Here is a 16,261-nt window from a genome sequence, read left to right as displayed (position 1 = left end):
GAAGGTGGCCCCGGGCCCCACGCAAGGTGAAGGAGGAGGGGGACAGGGCTTTCCACCCGACTCCTGCTCATTCTGGTGAGCATGGCTGGAAGCCAAAGCCTGAGGGGAGGCGGCAGCCTCGGAACAGCATCGGGGAACGGGTGAGGGAAGGGTTTATCGGAGACGACTGGCGAAGCACCCGGGGGGATAGGGATGGGGTGACGAGGCTGCTGCAGGCGAGTAACGAAGGGGAAAGCCGGGCTGGGCCGGCGGAGCGGTGCTGGGGCCGTGCGGGGACAGGGAGGGCGGCCGCGGGCCCCGGGGCACGGCGCTGGGGTCCGGTCCCTGTCCCGTTCCCTGTCCCTGTCCCTGTCCTCGGCCCGGGGCCGCGGGCTCGCGGCTCCCCCTGGCGGCAGCTCGGGCTCCTGACAGGGCCACGGCCGGCGGAAGCCGAGGGTGGCGGAGCCGGATGCGACGTGGGCGGCGGAGCGGAGCGGGCCGGGCTGTGCCGAGCCGAGCCGAGCCGTGCCCGGGCGGGCTGAGCCGTGCCGAGCCGTGCCATGGAGGCTCTCTACCACCAGACCAACAAGTTCGTGCGTGCGGCGCTGCGGCGGGCGCCCGTGGTGGCCCCGCTGCTGTGGGGCGGGGGCCGGGCCGCGTTGTGGGAGCAGCCGAGGCCGCCTGGATGGCGGCGGGGAGGAGGGGGCGGTAGCGGCCGGGACCCCCCCCCCCAGAGGGGCTGAGGGGAGCTGGGCCGTTTCTCGGTCGCAGGGCGAAGCCAACCCGGGTCCTCCAGGCTGAGCGGGTCCGAAGTCCCGCTGTGCCTTTAGCCACGTCAGGCCCGAGTCAAGGCTTCAGGTTCCTGGCTTCAGGTTTTAAAGTGTGGGATTACAGGTGCTCACTGAAAATAAAAGTGATTCTGTTTTACTACATGCGTGTGAATTGAAGGCACGCTCGTTTGCTAGGGTTTTTATGGCAGTGGGCTTTGATGATGGCCGGGGGCAGCATTTAAACCCTCTCAGGAAACGTGTCAGTGAGATACAAAATGGTTTTGGAGATGAATGTAGTCTGGTGAGGTTTAAGTGGTGGGAAAAATGCAAACCACAAGTAAGGCAGAAAACCTGCCAGTGTAGTGGAAATAACTCATGGGAAAGAGGCTAAAGGAGGGAGTTAATCCAAATATTCCACCCTGGTATTTTTGTTAATGGGTTTTATTAAATAATGTGATAGGGAAGAGCTGGCAATCCTGCTGTTCATCCAGAAATGCAAGCCCATGATATAACTGTTGTTGATAAGGAGAATGGTTTTGCCTTTTCCAGTTTCCATATTGCCTTGCTCTGATTGGAGCTCTTGAGCTCTGCTTTTTATTGTAGTTTATTGTCAGTCTGAAGGTAATCTCAATTTGAAAACTCTCTTCCCACCTTTTCCCAGACCTACTATATTTTCCTCCATTAGAAAAATCCTGGTAAATATGAAGTGTCTTTTTCTAATACGGTTGCCAGTGATCTGATTTTGTTCCTACACATGGATTTCTAAACAGGCATTTTAAAAGCAGTGTGAGTCTCAAGATGTCTGAGGCATCCTAGACAAACTGGTTGAAAAAAAAAAAAAACATCAAACAAGGATGGGGTGCAAGATACTGGATATTGAATTGGTTCTCTAATTAGTTGAACATATCATAAGTACTGTAAAAGTTGGAGTTACCTGTTTAGTGTCACAGTGTTAATAATAATAATAATAATAAAAAAGTAACTTATGAGTGAATGTTTTCACTGAATATTGTCCTGGCCTCCCAGAAATCTGAGGCTTTTTTTTTTTTTCTTGAATTTAACAGCTATCAATGTGTTTTTATTTATTTTGGTTTTTGTTCTGTCACTGCTTCTGCAATGTCAGGAATTTCTTCTCTTCTATTTTAAGCTTCTACTTAAATTCAATGCCTCTGTGATTCATGTATTGTATGAGATGCTGAAAGTCATTCCTTCTTCACCTTCCCCTGCGGCATTTATGCTCAACAGTGTCTCACTGCTATTATCTGCAGTCCAGACTGAACAACTCCATTGTATTAAAGCTGTTTAGTACTTTTCATAATCTTTATAGTCCTTCCCTGATCCTTTGTCTGTACTGTTATTTTGTTTGTGAGAAGGAGGTGACAAAGTTTGCACTGAAGATGCGTACTACCTATTTCTGCAGTGCCATAAAGGTGTGGAGTATTTAGTGGAGTATTTAGGTAGTCTTTCACTGCAGACCTGTTATTAAGGTCTCCTTTGTACCAGCTCTTCTTTGTACCAGCTCTTCTACCAATCAGATCTTCTCTCTGTTATACTTATTATTTATGAGTTCCTATTGTGAATCTGATACCTCCATGGTTGTCTTGGGGTAGGTAGATCTTAAATGACATTGAGCATGCCAGGTGTGTGACATGAGAGAGAACCTCAATTCAGGTTACAATACAAGAAGGGAGCTAGAACTGGATTGAAAGTCACCGAAGGAAGAAAAAAATTAGTTTCACCTTGATTTTTATTTTAACACTGAAAGTTACTTTGTAGATGCATATTAATTGAAAGCACAGCTGTCTTCAAACTGAAGATTAGTGTTTTTTTTTAGATGTTTAGTGATGGGCTGTCTGCACTGAATACCATGTATCTGATTCTTATTATGTTCTGAAAGGTACTTTTAAGAGAAGCTGAAGATTAAGATATTGAAAAATTGTTTTTCATTTTATGGATGTTAACTGACTTATTTTTCTTTATTTGTCTTTTGATAGACAAGTCCACGAAGTCCAATCTTACATGGGACGTCTGGAAACTTCAGACAAACAGTCAGTACACTGTAAGTAGGTAATTAGAGGGAAAAGTCCCACTCCAATACTGATGTAACCTGAACCTTCAACCTCGTATGCTTTATCATTATATTTACAATCATTACTTGAACTAATTTGGCTTTTCAGTTACTATGATCAGCAGGTGAGATGAAATGCTGATGTGGAATGCATTAAAATTATTTTACCATTTGACTTGATTAAGGTGATATTTTGTAGGACAGAGTGGAAAAGACAGAACAAAAATTTACTGCCAGTCAGCTTCCTGTGGGAGGTAGCTCTTGAATTGAGAAGTGGTGTTTGCTGTAAATGCTTCTACAAGTATCTTGAACTGGGAATATCAGATATTCTTTGGTGCTGTTAGATTTTGATGCATTGTCAGAGTGTGCCGTGGAGACATGTGTTATAAACGGATTAAACAAATCAAATTGATGCACATATGGAGGTATAATATAACACATAGATGTGGACAGAATTGCAAATTCAGACATCACCAAGCTAGTTTGTTAGAAGCTGAGAAGTTGAGAAATGTCACTTGGTATCTGTCCTATTGTTAACACTGTTCCTTAAGCATCCAATAATTGGCAAACTTCCCAAAAAGATTCTTAGTCCAGTTTCTGGGGAAAATACTGTCGTTTGATGTGCAAGAATTTAAGCAGGATGATTCTAATGGCTCCTGCTTGCATGAGAGTCCTGTAGAGACTTGCATCAGGTCCAGAGAACCTGTAATTCCATTTGCTTATGAGAAATATGTGGAACAACTAGGTCTGAAATTGCCTCAGTAAGTTTGGACTATAACCTTGTGTTAATAAAATGACTGTCATAAAATAATATGATTTATTGTGGCAAGATTTTTCACCCTAGTGCAGAATTGGCAAATGTATTTTGGATACACATTTGAAGTCTGAATTCATGTAAAACTAGTTGCTAACGGGCATGATCAAAAACTTTTGAAGTGAAGCCATACTAGATACATTTACCCACAGGTCGACTGACTTCTGTTACCCTAACTATATTCATGTAGCATGACTAGAAAAGGCTGTGATAACTTTTCCTATCAAAAAACAACAACTTGTCTACTGGTTCTATTTTCTATGATGGTCGTTGCCACCTGTACTGTACTGTGATACCTGCATCTAGTACAATGCCAGATGACTTCCTTGACTGTAGTTCGTTAAATGTGATTTTGGAGCCCCTTGAAAATTAGCATAACTTGCTGTCTTGCTTCTGCTACTTGAAGCGAGAGATGGGATTATGTACCATCTTATATAGTCAATAAATGAGCATACTATTTTATATATAAAAGCACAGGTATGTGCTCTAGATGTTATTGTGTAGTCAAGAATTTATGGGAAAAGGAGCTATCTTTAGTCTGAAGGTCAGGAAAAAGAGTCAGGAAATCAAAGTTTCAGTTGCAGCTTTTTTTTCCAGCTTTGGGCAAATAACCCCTTCTTGCTCAGAAAAAAACATAAGATGACCAAGAAAGTAACACTGTTGTTTGGACTAGCTAATGCTGATGTAATTGTCTATCTGCTGTTCTGGCTGGTCTTCTGTGAAGTTTAGCTGTACGAAATGATGGAGAAATGAATTAGGATGATGTGATTGATCTGTGTTTATTTATTTAAATAAACAATATTTATTTAAAGTTGGCTATTCTTTGATTGTGTGAAATCAAATTGTAAAGAAAAGGGGTTTTATGTGCCATTTCCTTTTTGGGTACTGCTAAATGGAATTTTCTGGAAAGTCTTGAGGTACTTTGGAGGAAATAGTTGATTACTAATGCTTTACTGTATATCTCTTCAGTCTAGAAAAAATAGGAATAAACAATATCTCTTAAGATTTTGTCTAAATGCAAACTAAGAACAAGTTGTGACTGTTAAGGTTTGTTGATTATTCTAAGACTGACCATGGTAGTCCAGGAGTTGGCTTCAGGGTTATCTTCATGACTGCACAGTCATGATGGTTCTTCAGTGTCCTCTAATAATCAGTCTATGGATGTGCTCTGGAGGGTGCATACCTTCAGCCTTGCAAGCTCACTTTCTTTAAGCACAATAATGACAGATGATTAAAGGTCTCCCTGTGCAGTTCAAGCTGTGAAATGCTGAATTGTCACAGTTAGAATATGTGGTTGAAGAATGAAGAAGGGGTTAGTGACTTATACCAGGCTTTGCTGTACAATAACAGTAACTGAAAGCATATGAATCCTTTTTTTTCCCAGTTGTATGTGCTTCTCACCTTACCAAAGTAAAAGTATTTGAGTTTGCATTTTGATCTCGTCTCTCTGCTATTTCTATGCACACATTATCAGAAGCAATAGCAAAGTAGATGATCACGGAGGCAGATGTTATATGTCTTGTTTTCCCACCTGTAAGGGCTCCCCAACCATGAGCATGCTTTTCCAAGCTGTTTGTCTAGTCTGCCAGTTCCTATCAACTCTTCTTTTGGTTGCTTTGTCAAGCTCCCATGCTATAGGTGTGGATAATGGAATTCTTTGTTAACAGTTTTCAGAAGTTAGGATTGCCAAGAATCATCTTGGCTATTAGCTTTTATGAGCAAGACCTGAGAAAACAGGAAGGGGCTGTAGAGGGCAATGTGGAACTTTTAAGTCCTATTATATAGACGAGACAGGGAAAGAAGTTCATGAGTCTTGAAGGAGCAAAGGCTTTCCCTGTTCCCTTCTCAGAGGAGGGTGAAAAAGGCAAGAGTCTCAAACTAGCCAGTTAAAGAAGTGTCTCTTAATGATTTGTAGAGTTCTTAGTTCATCTGATTTTTTCGTTTGTTTGTTTCCATCCAGCAAGAATTTGTGTCTTTCAGTTTTAAATACTGGTTTGAATGCTGTTGTACTTTTGCCTTCACTCAATTTGCAGTTCTTTAATTCAAATTAGAATATATTTTTGTTTCCTTGCAGTAGTAGAAAATGAGATTCAAGCAAGAATAGACAATATATTCAGCAACTTGGAACGTCTGGAAATCTTGTCCAGTAAAGAACCTCCCAATAAGCGACAAAATGCTAAACTGTAAGTTCACTTTCTTTGCTTTGATAATGGTGTAGTCTTTATAGTTATTTTCATTAAATTTATTGTAGCCCTTTTCCTTTTCATTTGAGTTGAACCTTTTCACATTACAACTGAAATCTCTATGCTCAACTGTAACAGAAATGAGGCACAGATGCAAAATCATTTTCCTGCATTTACCTGCAGACTGGCGATTGAGCTGGATTCATGGCTCTGTTCTGAGATAAGTACTTTGCTGCTTAGCAAAATATAACACTTTGATGCTTAAATGACATACTGAGTTGAAATTATTTTGCTTTTAATGGTATTTGTGGAGGTAAGGAGTAAAATTACTTCAGTAGGTGTCATTTTTTCTGAAAACTTTTCCTAGCTATTGGTGACTAATATAAGGTTTCAAAAATTAACACTAGTTGAGCAGCTTGGACCAGAGACCATCAGAGCACTTTCCATTCTAAATTGTTCTGTGACTCTGCTATTAATTTTTAGTCCCAATGCTGCCTTAGATTGGGTGGATTTCATGTCACCTATATTATGAAGGTCACCATCTGAAACAGTCATCTATGCTTTCCTTGTAGTTAACTGAACATTTAATCAGAAACAGTAGAGTTATGGACTTGATTTATTTTACCCTAATGCAGACGTTTCCTCTATTGCCAATTGGCTTTTAGGTACATTTTGTAGAAACTCAGCCTTAAGAACGTGATGTTAATTAATGAAACTTGAAAACCTAATGTTTTGCGTGAATAGGTCATAAAGTAGAAACTGTTCAAATCCTACTGTCTTTTCAAATCTATGTTAAATGAAGAATATATATATGTAATCTCTCTGAAGAGACTTGTCATGGGGTGGGATGTACAAGATAGCTCAAGAATTCTGTTTCACATTCTATCTTTAGCTAGCAATTAAATAATCACCTGTTTACTAGTAAAATGAGGCACAGACGATCTAAGTATGGAATGTAAGCGTAACATTGAATGTCCTTTATCTTTTAGATGAGTAGAATCCATCATTCTTTGTATTTGTTGCTGTTAATTTATAATGCTCCATTGTTCATTAAAAAGACCACAAAAGATTGGTATTTTATCCCTGGGAATATCTTCCTGTTGTTGATCCTGTCTAGCCGAGTTGACCAGCTGAAGTATGATGTTCAGCATCTGCAGACAGCTCTGAGGAACTTTCAACATCGCCGTTACATCCGGGAGCAGCAGGAACGACAGCGAGAAGAGTTACTAGCACGTACATTCACTACTAATGTAAATATTCTTTATTTTAGATTTCTCAGTTTTAGTTGCCTTAACCGTTCAGTGAAGTTTCAGGCAAGACCTAGGCTTGACTATTAGTTTGCTGCTGTGTGATGGTTCAAGTGGATTAAAGATAAAAAAGAGTAATAATACATGTTGAAAAAGTACAACTCTTTCATGAGGAAAACTTGGTCAAAAAAGAGGCAGTAGTGAAAGACCTGAGATTGCTGCTCCAATTTTATCCAGTGCAGCTCTACCTGACTTTATATAGCAGTTTCAAAAAGTTGAATGAGGTAGGTAACAAAGAATACATTTTAATTGGATTTGTGTCAAAAGTCTTTGTCAAATCCCAGGACTTGAAAAATGTCTGGAAAATGCTTATGTTTATCAGTGGCTTTTATGCATGCTGCTGTTAGTAAATGCCAGCAAGTTTTCATTTGTCCAAATATAAATTGTGTAGCTGGGAAAAAAAACGTCCATTTTAACTATAAATGATTCAAAAGTTTTTAATGACAGGTATGTGTTTCAACCTGTTCTTGATCGGTCTGAGTTCTTCCACTGATGTCTCCCCCGGCAAATTCCCAGATAAATTTTGCTCTGAATAATGTAGGTTTGCTTTCATTCTATGCTTTTCTGTGACTTAAAAGCATGTGTTTTTTATCTTACTGTTTGCTTTCTGTGCTGACTTTCACTGTTAGGACAAGAAAAAATGCAGTGTGAATGGCTATATTTTCTTGAGATTTTGGAAGTTCACTGCACTACTCAAAGCCCAACATAACTGATCTCTTGCATTTGTTGGCTATTTCAAAATTATAAACAAGTCTTGAAATGAACACTGGAACTTGAAACCTGATTTGCTTTCAAAAGCTGTGGTGTTCTGCAAATGGGAAGAAATTTTCCTGTAGGAAAGCTTGTCCAGGAAGAAAATGCATGAGTAAATAGAACAGTTTTGAAGAGGAGTAGCAGTCTTGCAAACACAAAATACATGGCAAACTATTTTTTGTTCCTGAACATGTTGAAAGGTATCTCCAGATGTAATTAAGTTGTGTGATTATTTTGTATTTTTTTTCTTAACTTATTACAAAAACATAACTTCTAAAGTATATTTTCCTTTTAATAGGCAAATGGTGTATTTGTGAGTTACTGGCCTACCTGTTTAGGTTCGAGGTTTACATAGCTATTTATATACTACCCTATTTTATTAAACAGGAATGTCAGGTGAGTGTGTAAGCATTCTGAATAAATAATAGTACTGTACATAACAGCTCTTGAAAGCTGTAACAGTGTTCTGAACGTTTTGTTTAATTCGAAGATAAATGTTGTCTTCAAAGCCTTACCTTGAAGAATTCTGGAGAAAACCACTTATAGGAAATGAAAAATATGCTGCCATCTAGTGTCCCTCCGAGGGGGTAGAAGGCCAGGTTGGATGGGGCTTTGAACAACCTGGTCTAGAGGAAGGTTCTCCCTGCCCATGGCAGGGGGTTGGAACTAAGTGATCTTTAAGGTCCCTTCCAACACATTCTGCATTTCTATGAGCAAAGATCTACTTTGATAGTTTTCTTGCTGCCTTGTGTATAAAAGAAAATCAACTGCAAATTCCTTGCATAGGAAACAGAATCCCTTCTGATTTGAAGTTTAATAAATATCTGAAAGAATAGCCATTCAGATGCAAGTGCTGTTGCTCTGCACATTCCTGTAAGACAAGATAATTTTTTCAACCTTTGTGCTCTATTGACTTTTGATCAAAGAGTTGTGTACACCGTCGATAGCCTTCTTCATCCAGTACCTTTGACCATCTAACTGGGAATAGCTCTGTCCTTTATTCTTCATTCTTCATTCTTTCACACTACGTAAGCAGAATATCCATCTAGGCAGTCAGACACCCAACAGTGGATTGTACATGTGATTCCTGTATTAAAAATTTTTCTACAATAATCACCAGAGACTACTCAGGGCAAATTTGATATTGTTACATGCAAGTAACCTACAGCTGACAGGTATTAAGCACCTTCTGCCCAATATATGAATTATGCATTTTAGTAGTTCTTGCCACTCTGAGTACATGGAAGCAGGTAAGCCAGTGTTTCCACACTTAGCTCTAACCAATATAATGATTACTGTTTGCAAAACAATGTGGGAGTTGTGAACTATTACCTTGACTCTCTCAGTGGAGTAGTGTCAGAGAAGATGAAACTGGAAACCTTTTGAAAAGTCATGACATCCTCTGACCCCTTATGTGACCCAGGTTAGAGAATTTTACCCAGTTACTTCCATTTCAAAATGTATAGTTTCTAGTTGCACTAATGCATCTTTTCTGGATTTAAAAAAAAATATCATTAGATAAGTCCTTGGGTGGTGAGTGAGTGAGACTTTCAGGGAACTAGGTTCATATGTCTGTTTGCCCTCCCTGTCAGAAATTTGCACATTGTTGTTAATACAAGTTTATAGAATGTCATCTCCCAGACATGTGTTTTGCAAGCCTTTTGTCATTATAAATGTGCTATTGTCTTTCAAAAATCTTTTGCTTACAGTGATCACATGACTTCCTTGTTTAATCCTTTCTGATACTTTTGATCTTTTCTACTGTAATACTCTTTCCTACCTATGTCATTAAGAGATTATGAAAATTCTCAGTTTTTAATCTGATCTTTTATCTCCTGAAATCTAATTGCAGTTGAATAGCTAATCAACTCTGCCTTTTGACTTGCTTCCTATAGGCTTCTCTACATTACTTTGTTCACTCAAATTAATATTGTTTTAACATCCCTATTAAAAATAAACAACAACAACAACAACAACAAAACATAATCCCACAAGTCCTGTCAAGGGGTGTTTGTTTCTGTCTGTTCTCTTTCTGGATCTATGAGTATGAGTGAGTAGGCAAGGTAACCAAGACCCTGCATTTCCCCTACAGGACTCTGACACCACCATACCGATCGACGAAACATTACAGTTTAATGAATCCCTGCAGAATGCCCATCGTGGCATGGATGATCTTATTGGCAGTGGGACCAACATCCTTCAGGGGCTGAGGGACCAGAGAGTGACATTAAAGGTGGGGGCATCATTTTTTACCAAAAAGACCCCACATTTCTGCATTTAAGATGACCAGGCTAAGTAGAAGAAATAAATAAGTATGGTAAAGGCCTAAACTCTGATTTAGCTAAGCCTAAAATCTTTATATTTTGTCATTTTACTAGGAACATATTTAAGCTTTTTTTTTTTTTTTTTTTATGTCCTGGTAGGCTAGCAGTCTTCGTCTGCACAGTAGTCAGTATCTGGAGTGCTAAATGTTGTGTTTTATTTTGTTCTGTTCTGTGTTTTTTGTTTTTTTTTTTTTTGATTCGTTTGCTTTCTTCGTTTGGAAGAAAAACAATGGCTAGCTCACAGATAAGACATTGGTACAGGTAAATATCACTGAGAGCAACCACAATGCTCACATAAAGTACTTATGTTTAAGTTCAGTAATGGAGGTAATACTTAAGTCTAAAGTATCTAAACAATATATATCTTCCCAAATTACTGTTAAAGATAACAAATGTTTGTCTTTTAATTTAAAGACTGTTTAACTGGTGTGAAATTTTGAGTTGAATTCAAAGGTACAAAAAGAGAATCATAGAATCATTGAAGTTGGAAAAGACCTCCAAGATCATCTAGTCCAAACCTTTAACCTAGTACTAAAGTCCACCACTAAACCATGCTATTAAGTTGAGCTTTTTAATAAGAAGTGTATGTTTGGGATGGGAAAGCTAGATCTTTGAAAAGGGAAATTCCTATCTCTGTTGTGCTCATCTTAAATTGGGGTTAACTATTGCTACCTGTTTTGTGATTTTGCTGCTTTGGGAGCATTTAGGCATTTTTAATTGCTAAATTTCTATACAGATACTCATAAATCCCTACATGTAGTCAGATGAATCACACCTCATATTCCATGGATTGTGTAGACTAATGTACCACTGGCTTAAAAGGCAGTCTAGCCAGCTTACATACAGATAGCTGAACTGTAGACACATACACATCTTGCCCTGAAAGTGCATAGACATTTTGCTGGAACAAATTTTAGTACCTATGGTACACATTTCGTAAGGGTTACCAGGGACAGGTGTCTTCACAAGGCAGCATTGCAAGGTGTTTCCTTTAATCGTAATGTCCATTGCTGTTTACAGGCTGGGTACTTCCTTTCTTGATTACAGATGTCCAGGCTAGCTGGTGTTCTCAAAACACTGCAGGGTATAACGGTAATTATAAATGTAACCCCTTTTCTACTTAATACTCATGGATGCAAGGACTCATCACCTGAGTGTTACACTGATGCATTACAGCAGAGTTTGAAGTCCAGGTCTTTCTTCTCTGAGATGAAGGATAGCTAAGGCTAAGATTACTTGTTCACTGACCTGGTGAATATATATTTCTTCTTATACAAAGGCAGTCAGTAGAAAAACTTACTGTGGTTGTTAAGCATTCATTCCTGAGATAGGTTGTAGCTGAGTGGTCTAGCCATAGGACTAGTGGAAACAAAGAGAGGTTCTGTTAACCTTTTCATGAAGCAGACATGGAAAAAAAGGGTGGGGAAGGATGGAACATTAGTGCCAGGAGAGGATTCAGGGTTTTGAACGCTCTCTTGAAAAAGTAACTTCTCTGAAGTCTCACAGCCTTCTGAAGCAGGGTTTTCTGTTAAGAGTTGGGACCTGGAAGTCAGTTTGAAAGACTAGGTCCATTTATCCTCACCATGGTGATAAGGATTCTTTCTGGCAGCACCCATCTTCTTGCAGCGTATGATGGAAGTTGGTCCTGCCCAGTGTCTCTCTGAGGTATGCGTCAGATAATTGCATGCTGTGAGCTGGGCTGAGCTGTGGTGCTGAGTGCAGCATCTCTGAATGCACATCTGTATGTCACTTGTTTGTCTAGCTTATCTAGAATGGTGCTTTTCATCTACCTGTACCGTTGGGACTCTGCAGCCATGAGGTTTCTAACTTCCTCCCAGACAGGATGATACCAATCTCTGAACAGTGCCCATAGTGCATCTATGAGCCTGTGTTTCATGCGGTTTCCTTTGACAGTTGCCTTGAAATAAGGCAACGATCACTGCAGTAGTGACTGGGTACACACAGTAGTGGTGATACGGTAACTGGTAGGATCCACAGACATTCTTAGTACCAGCTGTGTCGGCAGTGAAACAAAACAGATATGGGCCTGCAGCATACCAGCCAGCAGGCTCTTTTCCGCTTTTATCCTGAAGAATTTCTTGAAATTGCATTTACACTGTTACAGCCTTTTCATTAAACTTGACCACAGACACTACAAGTTTCTGGACCTTCTTTTGAACCTCTTCTTGGTATTAACTGTACTTCAGAGCAGTAGGAGGGAAGTTCTGCGATAAAGGTTGTCTGGAGCTTCAAGCTCTTATTAGACTGTATGTCTGGAAATGGAACAGAAGAACTTAATTCCACCATAGGGAGTTCATTTCTCTGAGGTGCTGTCTGTGGTGTTTCAGTCTGGACACATTGCTTTGTACCTTTACCTCCTTCTTGTTCTTGTGTGTGAATTAGTCTAATAATCCACTTATTTCCAGGGTTCCATGGCTATCTCTTAAATTGTAGGAACAATATGGCAAAGATGTTGTAGAACTTAGAGAAAGTTCTTTTGTTTACTGAGGGATCAAAATTCATCACTTGCCACCCATGATAAAATATTCTGTAGAATAAGAAGTGTACCATGGAGTTAATTGTTTCTTTGCTGTCTTTTTATTCTTAGGGTACTCACAAGAAGATCCTGGATGTTGCCAACATGTTGGGCTTATCCAATACTGTAATGCGGCTGATTGAGAAACGAGCCTTTCAAGATAAATACTTTATGATTGGGGGAATGATTTTGACTTGTGTAATAATGTTTCTCGTCGTGCAGTATCTGACATGAGCTACTATGCTATTGCCAGAGGATATCGTCTTTTGGAGCAAGATGGACTGTCCTCCAAAATGTACTTTCCTCTGAGTGCTGCTTTGGATGAGCCCCTCCTGCGAACTTCAGAGTTTACAAGTCACACTCAGACACGTCATGTGGAAAGCACATAGGGGAACAAATTTCTTTGGGGACACTGTAGTTTAAAATGACCCTATAAAAATATCCTTAGCCATTACTACTCTCATCTTATTGTCAGTAAGTTTAAGAATCTTGTTAAGTAGGAGGCAGAAGTGAAATTTTTGCCCAGCTGTTAGCAAGTCAGGAGTGTTGGGTAGATAGGGGAGAACAGGATATAAAGGCAGAACATAAGATGAAGTGAGCCTTTCCTGTGATAGCTAGAAATGACCCTGGTGAGTGTATTTCCTTTTGAAAAAATGCCACTGTGGAGAATTCTGCAGTGTCTGTGGGCACGCTCCTACAGATTGTGCAAAAAGAGGAAGTGAAGGGTTCCCATTCGCAAATGTACTCTTCTGCTTGGAGGGAGAAGGACTTGTGGGGAAGGGTCTTAACTCTAAAAGCATGGTCATAACCTCTGCTACTTTTTTGTATACTCATATGGTTTTACCCAGCAATCTTCAGTTTAGACTGAAATGCTTCTCATCTTATCTGAAATAAGTTTTGGTATCTTTTTATGTCCTGCTGCTTCCCATTGGAAGCTGAATGCTGTACTCCTCCCTACTTCCAGTCAGGTGTAGATCAGTGAGTGCAGATCAGAGATCACTGCACCCAATACCAAATTCAACCTCCAAAAAATTGGGAGCATTTTTGGTGCTAGTGCACATCGTGTTATAGTGAATTGTATTCATTATCTGAGGTGGTTGGTTGGGGTTTTCTGATCCATAGCTGGTATTTTTGAATTCAGTGAAGCAGGCATGTTCTTGCGGTGTTCAAACTGAAACTCGTGATATTTGTGTTTATAGAGCTGGAATGTGCTCTTTTTTTTTTTTTTTTTTTTTTTTTTTCAAATTCAAAAATAGCAGTGTGATCATCAGAAGAGGAAGAGTTCCCTTAACTTAGTGCCTTGGGATGGTAAACGTGTCCCTTGTCCTTGAGAAGGGTATTTGCATTATTCTCTCTACCTGTGAATTTACTGTGAAGGACATTCTCATACAAATCATCTCACAGAGATGATAGCTTAGATTTTATATCTTCTTCGCTGTAGATATTTATCCACATTTAAACATACACAGTTAAGAAATGCCTCCTATGGTACACATTTCCCTGAAGATTGTGGGAATTCTGTTGGAATGGCCATCATGAAGTTTCAAACAGCCTTCCATTTCAAACATTATCCATTTCAGTCAGCCTTCATATACATTCTCATTTTGTGTAGAAGTCAGGAGCATTTCCAAATATCTGACAGTGTCATGTTCAGATAATGTGGCATTCTGTTGGGTGTTTGTTTTTTTTCTTTTTTTTTTTTTCTCTCTGGAATGGTTATGGGTCTTTTAATTAGTAACAGTTTACAAATTCTGCATTTCTTTGCTCCAATATGTTTTGTTTTTATAACTACATAGCTTGTTGCAGACTTTTTTTTTCGGTTACTAATACCATTTCTTCAATTTCAGCTAATATGGGCAATTTAAACAGGCTTCAGCAGTGCTTGTTTACATTTGCATGTTTAAAGTATTGACTGATCCACGTGATGTGGCATAACTTTAAAGCCCAGAATGAGACTCCCCAGTTTGATCAGCTGTCACTGTACAGTCAGCTTTGTATTTGGAATCCAGGGCAAGTAAAATGTCAGTAGTCAGAGCACTAGCTGCTGCCCTGCAGACACAACAGTGGAAGAGGCCAAGATGCTGTCAGTGCCTAGACAATCCTGTCAGGGGGTTCAGCAGGAGAAAGTGGAAAAGTGTCAGCGGTTGTTGAATATCCTATGTGCTGCACACCTTCCAGCTGGCTGTTTTGTTCTTAATGTGTTTGATGTTTCCCAGGTATTTAAAGCTCTTTGTTTTCCTCAATCTGCTGCACTTTCTCAAGAAAACATGTTAGCAGACCATGTGCAGAATCACTTTGCATGTCAGCCACAAGGACTAAGGAATCAGAAAGTTGGTTATGAGAGATCATATGTCTTACTGTATCTTTAATCTAAATTTACCTTGAATTTATTTTAAATCTGAAATTTATCATGATAAATTTTAGCACAGAATGCACTTGTTAAAACACTTTCTATTAGATCAGTTAGGCACCTTGTGAAGATCCCTGGCAAATCTTCTGTCCTGATCCAACTCTACCTTGATTTTACAACTTTATTGTTTAAAGTTTATATAGTTGTGACTTGGTGTAGCAGGAATCGTCTTATACCAAGGTAAGGACGCTAGTCAGTCTGTTTTCTTCTTTTCAGCTTGTGGTATGAGCCATAAAATAAAATTAATGGAACTGGATTTTCTCTGTTTTGGGACTAGACTAACATTTTTATTTACGTTTCTCTGTCCACTTATTTTTGTCCTTTTAGAGTCTTCCTTGTGTAGGCTAATTTCCCTGTTGTATGCAATGTCCTTGCTATTCATTATCTGGAGTTGGGATGTGGGCTCGAAGGGAAGCACTTAGATGACTGGATTTGATGATGTGTAACTTCAAACAAATTTGTACTAGATATTAAGTCCAAAATGACTTACAAGAGCACCTGTGTCATTTCAGATGGCTAATGTAAAACCCTCAAAACTTCTGTCATTAGTGTGGCACAGTAAAAGTACAGGTAGGATCAATGATCAACGTCCCTGCTACCATGGAATGACAGAGCTGAAACCCTGGTGGCTTGTCACATGTTGCTGCTGCAGCTGCTGTCTCTGAAGTTTTCTTTCTTAAGACTGCTTCTTTCAGTGGAGCTGTTCACCTGTGAACTTCTGTGGAACAGCAAGTGTTCCAGCTGTTGAATGGAGTGCTCTCATGAGAGGGCGCTGTGAAAACTAACTAGTCTCTGGAAAAAAAAAAGACACACTTTTAACCAGTATTTTATATATAAGGGGACAAGGGTGGGACATGATGTGATTCATCTGTTGTGTTATGTAAATAAAGATTTTTTCAACCAGAAGTTTTTCTTTTTTATCTTGCCTAATGTTTGAGATGCCCAATTACTTAAGCTGGACAAATAACTTCTGGACACAGGCAGGTGAGGCACTAGGTTTGCTTGGTTGAATGGGGAACCCGTGCCTGAACTCAGATGTAAAACAGAAGTTCACAGAAAGTGCAAATGGGTGGCCTGCTCAGGAGGAATGGATAAATGTTACTCAAGTGTTCAGGGA

The 16,261-nt window shown here is 39.6% G+C and overlaps 1 protein-coding gene across 2 annotated transcripts; it reads left to right on the top strand.

The window, feature by feature from the left end:
- Positions 1-411: 411 nt before the first annotated feature.
- On the top strand, positions 412-16,050 carry GOSR2 (golgi SNAP receptor complex member 2). Of its 2 annotated transcripts, XM_068660905.1 has the most exons (6): positions 412-568; positions 2,744-2,808; positions 5,706-5,814; positions 6,932-7,064; positions 9,967-10,107; positions 12,807-16,050. In XM_068660905.1, the coding sequence occupies exons 1-6, from the start codon at positions 540-542 to the stop codon at positions 12,966-12,968; spliced, it is 639 nt and encodes a 212-aa protein (XP_068517006.1). In that variant the 5' UTR covers positions 412-539; the 3' UTR covers positions 12,969-16,050. The 2 variants fall into 2 exon arrangements, with proteins under 2 accessions (XP_068517006.1, XP_068517007.1); XM_068660906.1 differs by lacking the exon at positions 9,967-10,107.
- The last annotated feature ends 211 nt before the right edge of the window (positions 16,051-16,261 follow it).

Source organism: Anas acuta, chromosome 25 (genome assembly GCF_963932015.1).
Source record: "Anas acuta chromosome 25, bAnaAcu1.1, whole genome shotgun sequence".
Lineage (NCBI taxonomy): Eukaryota > Metazoa > Chordata > Aves > Anseriformes > Anatidae > Anas > Anas acuta.
This window is presented reverse-complemented; position numbering and strand designations above follow the sequence as displayed.

Coding starts and splice junctions, on each gene's coding strand:
- GOSR2 (XM_068660905.1), top strand. CDS start 540: ATGGAGGCTCTCTACCACCAGACCAACAA. Junction 5,815..6,931: donor AAGCGACAAAATGCTAAACT/GTAAGTTCACTT, acceptor GATCCTGTCTAG/CCGAGTTGACCAGCTGAAGT. Junction 10,108..12,806: donor ACCAGAGAGTGACATTAAAG/GTGGGGGCATCA, acceptor TTTTATTCTTAG/GGTACTCACAAGAAGATCCT.